This window comes from Otolemur garnettii, unplaced genomic scaffold (genome assembly GCF_000181295.1).
Source record: "Otolemur garnettii isolate 467f Iridium unplaced genomic scaffold, OtoGar3 scaffold00171, whole genome shotgun sequence".
Classification (NCBI taxonomy): Eukaryota; Metazoa; Chordata; class Mammalia; order Primates; family Galagidae; genus Otolemur; species Otolemur garnettii.
The window spans coordinates 847,114-858,488 of record NW_003852566.1 but is presented as its reverse complement, the minus strand read 5'-3'; the positions used below and the strand labels follow the sequence as shown (position 1 = coordinate 858,488).

Below are 11,375 nucleotides of genomic sequence, written 5' to 3'. Positions count from 1 at the left end.
GGGCTGGGGATTCGAACCCGCCACCTTAGGTGTATGTGGCTGGCACCTTAGCCGCTTGAGCCACAGGCGCCAAGCCGAGTTCTTTATAGATCCCGGTTACCAGCCTTTTATCAGATATATACTTGTGAATGCTTTCTTCTATCCTGCAGGTTGTCTCTTTGCTCTATTGATTGTTTCCTTGGCTGTGCAGAAGCTTTTTAATTTAATCAAGTCCCATTTATTTATTGTTGTTATTGTTGTGATTGATTTTGCATTCTTAGACATAAATTCTTTGCCTAGGCTGATATGTAGAATAGTTTTTCCAACACTTTCTTTTAGAATTCTTATGGTTTTGTATCTTAGATATAAGTCTTTTATCCTTCTTGAATTAACTCTGTGGGTGGTGAGAGGTGTGGATCCTGTTTCAGTCTTCCACACGTGGCTATCCAATGTTCCTAGCTCCATTTATTGAACAGGGATTCTTTTCCCCATGTATACTGTTGTTTTCTTTGTTAAAGATCAGATAGAAAAGAGCCCACATAGCCAAAGCAATCTTAAGCAAAAGGACCAAATCTGGAGGCATCACATTACCAGAATTTTAACTATACTACAAGCCTATAGTAACCAAAACAGCATCGTACTGGCACAAAAACGGAGACATAGACCAAAGGAATAAAACAAAGAATCCTGATATGAAACCATCCAAATTTGCACTGAGCATTTTTAAGGTTGCAGCTGGGCATCAGCAGGGCCTATGGCAGCTACTGCATGGAGTGTTCACATAGGAACTGCTGCCTTCCTGCTGGGGGGTGGCCACGGCCTGGAGTCCCTCTATGCCCCCATCTCCTAGATGCCCAGTCACCTTACAACTGAAGAAGTAAAGCTGGGGCCTGACAGGACAGTCTGTGTCCTTCTGATGGGGCAGCATCCACACAGTGACTGACTTCTAACAGCAACCCTGCTGGCAGTCTCTGTCCTTCTTCTCTGTGAGCAGACACCCCAGGGACCAAAAGTGTCATCTCTTCCATTCCCAGGGTTTCTTCCTCTTTCTGGAGAGCACAGCACTTTGGGTGAAGTCTGGCTGCTGCACCCTAACACCTGCCAGCCTGGGGCCACCTTCCTCACCTGTCTCTATACCCCTGGCCAGAGGAAGAGAGAGTGTAGGACAATCACTGGACACCTAGCTGCTGTCTCCTTTCACTCCACAGCTCTCTCACAACAGGTTTGGCGCCACAGATCTTCAGGTCACCTACCTGGAGCAGCTGGCATCTATGCAGGCCTGCCTGGCACCAGCTCCCAGGGGCTTCCACCACAGGTGGGCCTCCGAGGGTGAGCTGGGCCCTCCACCTGCTGTGGTGCTCACAGGCTGCAGAGGTCTGGATCATGCTCTTTTCCTGGCCTCTGCAACCCTTCTCAGGCTGGGCCTGGCTCCTCTTTCTGGCCTCTACCTCCTTGGACCCCACATCCAGCCATCCCCAGAGAGGCCCTTCTGACCTCCCCAGGTAGAATGAAGTCCTTCCACAGTCCATATTCATTGCCCTTGCAGCCTGTCTCGCTGTGCGGTAGCTGCATCTCAGGTGTTCATCACTGAAGCTGGGCTGGAGCACCTCAAGGACGTGAATGTGCGTCCTGTCCATCCATCTGCCCAGCACCTGACCACACACCAGAATCAAGGTCAGTGCCAGGACTGAATGAACATCTCCTTCTCTATCCTTATGAAGGACTGTGGCTAAAATGTAAAGCATCAGAGCCTCTCAGCAGAGCACAGAGGGGCTTCCATGACACCCAGCCCCCAAAGGGAGGGGAAGAGTCTGGGGTGTGATCTGACTGAGAACAGAGCCCTCTCATTCCTGTGTGGGATTGTGTTCTTTGTGTGCTTTACTCCTTCCAATGAGAGCTCCAGGAGGGGGAAGCTAAGGGCAGGATTCAGAAGATCTGGTTTCCTGATTCTAAAACCATCTCAACACCATCGAGACTGGGCCTTGAGCCCCTTGCATTGCTGCTGTGAAACCCAGCCATGGGTGACAGCACGGCAGATAAGCAGCCCCTCTCCCCCTCTTGCTGGCTGGTTCTTTCCCTTGGTTGACTACACCAAGCTCCCCACCACTGGCTCAGGGGCTGAGCACTAGTGGTCTACACAATGGATTCTGCATTTAGGCAGACCTCAGTGACAATTCCAGCAATGCCACCTACTAGCTGTGTGATCTTGGGCAAATTGTTCAAACTCTGTTTCCTCATTCATGAACTAGAGATGACATCAATAACTAAGTACTGTAAGGCTTGGCACCTGTGGCTCAAGTGGCTAAGGTGCCAGCCACATACACCTAAGGTGGGGGGTTCGAATCCAGCCCAGGCCCACCAAAACAACAATGATGGCTAAAACAAACAAAAAAAAATAATAACTAAGTACTGTAGACTAAATTGTGTCACTTCTGAAATTTGTATGTTGAAGCCCTAACCCCCAAAGTGATGGTGTCTGGGAGGCAACTAGGGCTAAAAGGCAGTTGGGGGCAGTGCTCATGGTGTGATTAGTGTCCTGATCAAAGATGCTACAAGTCACTCTCTCTCTGTCTGCCTCTCCCTTTCACTCTCCCCCTCTGCTGTGTGTGGACACAGTGAGAAGGACACCATCTGTGAGCCAGAAAGAGGGTCTGTGGCAGATACAGAATCCACAGGCACTTTGATTTTGGACTTCAGTCTTCAGAAGTGTGGGAGCATAAATGCCTATTGTTGAGACCCCCCAGTTGTGGTCCCCACGATGACAGCCTGACTCTTCAGTAGCTCTGTGAGCATGGGATGTGCCTGGCACAAAGGGTTTTACAGCAGAGCTGACCAGCTGGCAATCACAGTCTCTGCTCTTGTCTAGGGGCAGAGAGCAGAGGCCAGGATCCAGTCTCAGCCTTGCTCTCAGCTCCTTTGAAGGGTGTGTAATAAGCCATGGTTCCACAGCTTGAGGACACCAGGCTGAAAGTGCCTTGTGTGATGGCAATGACCAAACACTTGCTGGGCACACTGGTCCCAAAAGTGCATCCACAATACCCCAAACAAGAAGTCCTGCAGTGTAAAGCTGGCTGACACAGGAAGGGTCTGATTAAAAACACCTGAAAATGTGCCTGATGGCCAGGAACACAGCAGCCTGCCTAACCCCACGCTGGCTCCACTTGCCATGTGACTGTGGACAAGGCAGTGAATAGTGTGCCTCAGTTTCCTTGTCTGTAAAATGGGGCAATGATGAGCTATACCTCAAAGGGTCAGGATGAGGATGCACTCAGCTACTCGACACATCAGCACTGCTCGGAAGAAGGATGTACCCCATGCGTGCCCCTTTCACTTGTGCTCTTACTGACGCTGTCCCGGGAGTGTAATCCTCATGCAGAAGTTGTGAGGGCTGCCCTGCTGTTTAGGACTTCTCCCTGCCTCTCCTTCTGACATCTATCGAAATCCTACCCATCCTTCATGGCTCAGTTCAAATGCCACCTCCTCCAGGTTGCCTTCCCTGGTTTCCCAACATTGGACACATGGAAGGCGCACAACAAATGTCTGCTAAGTGAGTGACAGCTCTGCACCTTCCACAGGCTCCCAGTTGGTGCCTGTGCCGCCTCCTTCCAGTCCAGGCTCAAGCCTCACACATCTCTGCACTCTGCAACCACGAGTGCAAAGCTTCAGCCCCTGTCAGCTGCATGTTCTGTTGAGCTTCAACTCCCTGTTCCCTTTCAGAGACCAATATGGACAAGTCAGTCCCCATCGCAGGATGATAGTACAATGCTGTCAAAGATTGCTGCAGGTGCCTGTTCACGCCATCTAGGCCCCCTGGTTTTCAAGCTGCTTTTAGTATCAGAACCATATATTCAAATGAACTTACTTAGAATCCCAAAATGTCAAAGAGTTAACTGATTTTTTCAAAACAGAGCTGTCCTGCCACAAATGGAGCCCTGATCCCTGAGTCACCTCTGCAAACTCCCAGGGCCTGGGAACCCTTGAGACCCACCAGCCCAGGCTCCTACGCATTTTGCACATAGGATCGCCAGGTCCCCAAACAAGAAAAAGCCTGGGAACACCCAGAGCTGTCCACAGCTGGCTTCCGTTTGCCCTGGGTTTCCCCCAAACACAGCCTCACTCCAAGCACCTGACCCTGTCTGAGTCTCCCCAGATGACTCCTGCAACTCTGGCTGCTGGCCACCTCTCCACCTTCCAGATGTGGCTCAGGCATCACCTCCTCCAGGAAGTCCTCCCTTCCACCTCCATCCCGCCTGTGGGTACACGGTGGAAGGCAGATCTACAAGAGCCAGCGCACCAGGAGCAGGGCAGCACCTGGTCACCTAGGTAGGGGAGACCAGCCTTCACTTGCCAACCAGCAGCAAAGGGGGAAGAGGGCAATTGCACCTGGATCTGATTTCACATGAAAACGAAAGTCAAAGATGAGTCTTATCCAGCAGATACCTGAGTGGCCCCTATTATGATTAAAGGTGACCAGAAAGAACGAGTCCAGAAAACACAGGAGTTTCCGGCATAAAGCCCTTCCCGCTGCTTTCTTTCCCAGGCATTAGGGTCCCTCCCTTCTGCCTCAAGGAGTTGCCACCTCCCACACTGCCACTGTCTGCGGTTTCAGGGTCCCCTGCCGAGTCTTCAGCGCGCGCGTCTGGACGCCCAGCCTGCAGAGAGCGGAGAGCCGGGCAGCGGGCGGGGCGCCGGGCTGTACGCGTGGCCGCAGCGCCCTCTGCCGGGAGGACCTGAGCACTCACCGGGGCGGGCGCGTTGACCACTGAGAGGTTGTAGCCGTAGAGGAAAGAGGAGCCAAAGGCGCCCACTAAGGAAGCCACGAGCAGCGAGCAGGACCAGTCCTGGAGAGGAAGGAGAGAGTACGTCAGCGCTGGCACTCGGAGCGTCCCCTTGGCTGGGGAGGCCTTCCCCGCCCGGGGAGAATTTTCTGCCGGAGGGAGATGGAGAGAAAAGTGGCTGTTGGGGCCTGGCAGGTGGGGTTCCTGCCCAGGTCTGCGGGTACTGGAGGGCGCCCAGGGGTCCGCAGCCACACCCTCACCTTTCTCCCCCGGCATCTTCAGCAGGTGCTGTAAGCAGCCCCACACTCCCATTTTAGCTGAATTTGGCCAGTGTTTGACCCAGATAGGAGCAAAAGGCAAAGCCAGACTCAGTTGCCGGAGATGGCAGCAGAGGCTGCATCTGACACTTGCTAAGCACCAAGCGCCTCTGACCACCTCCTGTGCCTTATTTCTTGGAGTCCTGTTAGTCCTCTTTCACAGGTGAGGAAGGCAGGACACAGAGCTGTGGCAGGCAGCCCCAGGCCTGGCGGCAGCACCCTCAAACTCTCTACTACACCACACTGCCTTTTCCCCACTGGAGCTGCACCTGGGTGCCATGCCTGGGGACCTGAGCCGGCTGCCAGCTTACATACGCACTCACAGGCACACGCTGTGCTGGGCTGAGGTGCCAATCTGCAGGATGGCCCAAGCCTCAGGACAAGGACTGAGAGGTTCAAGCCTGGCATGGAGCACAAGGCATCCGTCTCCACAGTCCTGTCCCACAGCCCCATCCAAAGGGTGGTCACTGCAGGGCAGGGCCCCTGGGCACAGGCTGACCAGCCGACATAAGCCAGGAGCAGCAGTGGCCAGTGTCCTAGTCTAGCCAGGAGAAAGAGGGCTGCATACAGGGGACCAGGGCTCTGGAAGGTGCTTTCTCTGCCACCATTTCACTATTTGTGGATGTGTGTGTATTCTGGGTGCCAGGACCTGCTGAAGTCTTACTCTTCTGGTTTCTCTTCACTCCCTTCTGATCCAGCTGTGCCCAGGCAAACATACTGAGTCTCTCTACTGCACCCACTTGCCATATGCTCCTTTATAGAGATGTTTTTCTTTCTAAGACCTATTAGTGACACCTCCTCCTCTGAAGAGCTCCCTGAAGGCTCCACCTTCTCATTTTACGTTTCTCTCTTTGATTCAACCTTGTCTGACCCACAGCCCTGGCACTTACACTTTGTAACCTTTACCAGTTATGTCTCCACTTTGTGACTCAACTTTTTCACCTTTAAAATGGGGATAATAATAGACCCCACCTCATAGGTGGTTAAACTCAAGAAATGAGTTACAGCAGGCAGGGCCCTCAGAAGGGAGCCCAGCCCATGGTGGAGCTGAGTGTCCGCGGCTGAGGCCAGGCAGTGGCTCTGAGCCTACAGCAGAGAATGTGTTCAGGAGGGTCCAGTGGCGAGAGCAACGGTTCCTATGTCATGTGGCTGGAAGTGTGGGACCAGTATTTTTCTACAGTAAGAGGAGCTGGAGCAGAATGGGATGGAATCACATTTCATTCAAAACACCCATTCTCCTTCACTTTTTTATTTTAAACTCCCCCTATGGGTCTCAGCTGTGATGTCACTTCTGAGCCACTGGGCATCCCATCTGGACCCCCAGTGTTCCTCACTCCCAGTTCCTATCACCACAGAGGCCGTGGACTTTCTCCTGCCTGCACCTCACCAGACCAGAGCTCCCTGTTTGAGGGGGCCTCCAGCCACAGACCTGTTCCCTGGAGCCTCCTGCTTATGGCCCCCACTGCCTCCCTGTCGGCCCCAGGACAGAGGGTTCCCGCTGACAGTGCTGCTGCCTGTTCTGTGCCCTGGGGAGGAAATGAAGAGGGACCCCACTAAGAGAGTGTGGGGGCTGTTCCACATGCAAAGCCAGGAGAGCCGGGCACCATGCCAAGTCAGGCCCAGGGCCTCAGCCCCACAGCGGCCAGCCTGCCGCCCAGCCTGGACTCCCCACAGCCCGCCGGCCACACAGAAGCAGGCTTCCACGTTTACCTTTCTTCTCCTCCCACCCGGCTTCCCGCTCCGTGGGCCGTGACACACAGGCGACGCCCTTCCTGGCCCCGGCAGCCCTGGGCAGCTGGTGACATGGGTGAGGGGAGCTAAGCTCAGTTCCCTGGGGTCCATGTTTCCTTCTCTAGCCTCACTCACGCTCAGCCCAGGGGTGCCAGGCTCTGCCAGGACATCCCTGTGAATGAGGAGGCAGAGTCCACAGGCAAGGGCGAGGGCGTCCAGACAGGAAATGTGGAGACCTGATCCTGCCTGAGCAGGAAATGGGGCAACTTTTCTTTTCCCTTCTAGGAAGTCATAACGGTGACGGAAGAGCCCTTAAAGGGAAACCACCTCCAGGGGGTGCATTTGTTCTCTGGCATCTTCTTATTTTTTCTTAACAAGTCCGGCAGTACTGGAGAAATGACTGGCGTGCACCCAGTCTCTAGTGATTGGGACAAACGAGAAGTGGCTGACTTTGCTGCCATGCCCGACTCCCTCGTTTGTTAACTGTGTGTTTTTAGGCAAGTCACTTTACTGCTTTTGCCAATGCAAAGTGGGCTGCTGGTTTGCAGAGTAGGAGCCCTATACCCTAGAGCAAATGCAGAGGTTTGGAAGAAAGTGAAATCACCTCTGGGTCCTTGCTCTGTCCTGTTCATCCAGCACTGGCTGAGGGGATATGCCCCATGTGCCAGCCCTGAGCTCAGGGAGAGCATCAAGAAGACAAGGACCTCACGCACACCAAGACATCATAAATAGCTCGCGGCATGGCTGCTTTGTCCCAGATGTCAGAGACACTCCTTTACTCATGACTAGGACCGCTGCCTGGGCCAGTCGTTCTCAGAAGCAGAGGGCAGACTGCAAGGCTGAGCAGTGGACAAAGACAACATGGTGAGTTCAGAATGCCCAGGAGACAGGGCAGGGCCCAAGGCCACAAAAAGGAGAGAGAGAAGAGTGGGCTTGATAGAGAGCTCCCATTAAAGTGAAAGGTGTGGAGTACTGCAGTGTGGGGAGCCTGAAGACACCCAGCCCGGGCAGCGGGAAAATGGCTGCTCCAAGCAAACAGTGGACTAAAATTTCCAAAAAAGAAAAGTAACCCCTGGTGGCCAGGCCAGGGATGGGCGAGCACAGGAATCATCAGGGCAATGTCATTCTGTGCGGTAATCAGCCGGGATACCCCAGGGAGCACTGGCTGTTTCTGGTGTTGGTTTCAGCTGCATAGACTGCTCTCTTCACAGAGCCACAGGTCCCCAGCAGGCTCCTGACAGTCAGACCCTTGCTGACATGGCCTCAAAGGTGTGGGTTCCTGGGACAGCATGGAGGAGGCTCCACACCCATCTCCGCAAGTCCCCGGGACTTCTGGAGGAGCTGGCTCCTGGAAAGATGCTTACAGGGTGGACAGGCCCAGGGAGCACACAGGCTCAGGAGGGCATGGTGCGGGAGGGGTGCTGAGGCAGCAGGCTCCCCCCTGGTGTGTGTGATCAGAGCATGCAGGCAGAGCAGGAGGGGCCAGAACAGCCACGTCCCTGAGCTCTGAGGAGCCTCTCCCCATCCCCCCATCCTCGCAAGGCCATTATCATCTTCAGCTCATGTCCACCTTCTCCTCACCCTCCCTGGCTTCATTTGTAACTGGGTCTCACCAGATTTTGCCAAAAACTCAAATTAGATCAGGTGGCCTCTCCCCCTACTTAAAATCATACCAAGGTCCCCTTTGGGACCAAAACCTTAGAAGGCACCAAGGGCCAGGCAGTCAGCATGAGTGAGGAGCTGCATCTAGGCATGGAGTAGGCTAGAGGGTAGCCTGTCTCTCTCTGGGCCAGCTGGCAGCTCACCAGTATGCCCATCAGCAGCATACCCTCCTTGCCCTCAGCCCGTGTTACACGTCTACACTGCTCTCCCACATAAGTTCACATCCACGAGATTGTCTAGTCCTATCAGCCTCACAGGAGCTACTAGTCCTACCCGTCCAGGGAGGAACTGACGTGCAGGGAGGGTGTGGAGTAGCCACCTCTGAACCACATGGTCAGGGCCTGTGCCCTCAGCAGCTTGCTAAGAAACCCACTCCTGTCAAGGATGTGGTCACACAACACACGTTCCTGGGTGTCTGGGGCTGGGCCTACTCGACCACCAGCTTATCCATCTGCTCACTAACACCTCGGCAGCTCCTGCACACCGGGGTCTCCTGGTTGGCTCAGGCCCTTCCTGCTGACTCCCTGGAACTCTACTCAACCATTCAGTGCCTGCCTCCTCGCCACCACCTCCCTGCAGCCTCCCTGTGTGCTGTCACCCTGCCTCTGTGCTCCACATGCTGCTGCGCAGGTGACCTTACCCCCAGCACAGGAGCCTGCCACGGACAGGACCGTGTGTCTTAGGGGCTGACTGGTGTCCCCTCCAAATTCGTGTGTTGGAGTCTGACCCCTAGCACCTTAGAATGTGACTGTTTGTGGAGACAGGGTTTTTGTAGAAGAGATTAGGACACAGACACGCACAGAGAAATAACACAGGGAGAACGTGACCACGGAAAGGAGTCCTCACCACCCCTGCTGACTCTGGATCCAGAACTGTGGGATAATCAGTTTTCACTGTGGAAGTCACCCAGCCTCTGACCCTTTGTCAGGGTAGCCCTAGCAAACTCATGTGCCCTAAGGCCTTCCTACAGCATGGCGCAGGGGAGGGGTCCAGTTCCAGACACACTGTCCTCTAGATGATTGACTAAGGCTAAAAGTGCAGCTTGGACCAGGTGGAAACTTTCTAATAGGGAAGATGTACAAGGAGGGAATTTGTCTGTTGAATGCCATTTAAGCAAATGTTTGAAAATGACTACATCCCTCCCCTCGTTATACAAGATACCTAGATCCTTGACTCACCTAAGTACCAGGAAAAGCTACGAGGTCCTCCTAGAGGGGCATTGCTGTCTGTTTGATGTGATTCTTCCATGCCCCTAGCTGACCTAAAGCAGGTGGCTTCACCTCCCTGAACGGCCGCACACACCCATGGGGGCGATGATGCCCAGCTTGCCCATTTCCACTTCCCTGGCGATTTGGTTAAGTGAATTTTTTGTCCTGCCAAATGCAGGTTTGTTACAGCATGAACACATTTTCCTCCTGTGTCCTGGTTGTCTCCACATGCATCCCAGGAGACGTGGCAGAGGTGGGCCAAGTTTGAGACCCGCTGTACATGGTGTCAGCTATGTAACCCTGGGCAAATGACCTCTGCCTTCTCTCATCTGTAACATGGAGGTAGTGATGCCTTCAGGACAGCGTAACCAAGAGAACCAGGCAAGACCCCCTGGGGGACGGGCTGGGCACTAAGCCTGGTGGCAGAGTGGGAGATGGGTTTCCATGTGGCCTCAGGATGATGACATGCTCATTGTCAATGTCAATGTCCCCCATGGAGAAATGACTTTCGGGATAGAGACACCTCCCTACTCCAAGTACAAAAACTCCCCAGCAGGTCAGTGACATCAGCCTCACCGTCTCCTGGGCCTCGTTCCTCACACGCTGCAGGTCACACAGCTCTTTCTGGTACAAACTTCCACCCAGCTGCTGCTCTCTTTCCCCTGCCCCCTTCCCTTTGAGGAGGAGAAGAGAGACTGTCCCAAGATCACCAGAATCTCATACGAGAGAAAAGAAAAGAACCCCAGACTGACCGATTTCTTTCTCACTGGATCTCTTTCTTTATCTTCTGCTGGGTCCTTTTCACTGAGCTTCATGGTTTATTTTTCAGATTTTTGGACTTTTGTTGTTCCTGAGAAAGAGAAAAGAGGAAGAAGCCACTGGAAACTTCCTGTCCTAGATGGGGAGGTCAGAGGAGGTGCCCCCAAACAGCCTTCACGAGCTTTGCTGTGATGAGGGGACGCAGCAGTACCCTCACTCAGCCCCCAGCTGCTCTGGAGACCAGGCTCCGCCTGCCCTTCTCAGGCCTCAGTTTCTCCATGTTCAAGATGGGGTGGTGGACGGCATCTGTGCTTCTTACACTGGCCTCCATGCTTACTAAGTACGGGCCACTCCACCCAGTATTCTCATCCATGGTTATTCTTATGTTGAGACACATTTTGGAAACATTAAACTGTTTCCAAGTGTGAAAATACAATCAGCACAAATGAAAAGGAAGTGCCAACCTCACCTGTCAAGTTGGACACAGTTACCAAAGCTGTATCCTGAATCACTGGCACGACCCAAGTGGAAAATCACACAGCAACTACTCCATTTATAAAAATTTATCCTAAGCAGTAATAAAAATGTAAACAAAAAATTAAAGTCTAAGATGTTCATTGTAGCAGTTTTCATGTCAGAAAAGTGGAATTTACAATAGGACAAAATAGCAAGCAAATTTGAATATATTATGGTACATCCATATGATGGAAACTTTTGTAACCTGTAAAAATTATGGTCTATGAGAACATTTGGTTATGGGGGAAATGCTCATAATAAATTCTTATTTGACAAAAAAAGGAAGATGTATGAATGAATAAACATTATTCAATATTGAAAATATAGGCTTGGCGCCTATAGCTCAACCGGCTAAGGCGCCAGCCACGTACACCTAATGTGGCGGGTTCGAATCCCCAGCCGGGACCCGCCAAACAACAATGACG

At 52.9% G+C, this 11,375-nt stretch overlaps 1 protein-coding gene across 5 annotated transcripts in view; it reads right to left on the bottom strand.

The window, feature by feature from the left end:
- SLC2A9 (solute carrier family 2 member 9) overlaps positions 1–11,375 on the bottom strand; it is a 224,015-nt gene that overhangs the window by 205,775 nt on the left and 6,865 nt on the right. For 2 of the 5 annotated variants that reach the window (XM_003800182.3, XM_023519317.1), the window contains exons 2-3: positions 10,428–10,525; positions 4,722–4,820 (exon numbers count right to left, since the gene is read on the bottom strand). In XM_003800182.3, coding sequence (XP_003800230.1) covers positions 4,722–4,820; positions 10,428–10,490 — 162 coding nt within the window. In that variant the 5' untranslated portion in view covers positions 10,491–10,525. Of the gene's footprint in view, positions 1–4,721; positions 4,821–10,427; positions 11,190–11,375 lie in introns of those variants that run through there. The other 3 variants (XM_012811639.2, XM_023519318.1, XM_023519316.1) reach the window with 3 other exon arrangements.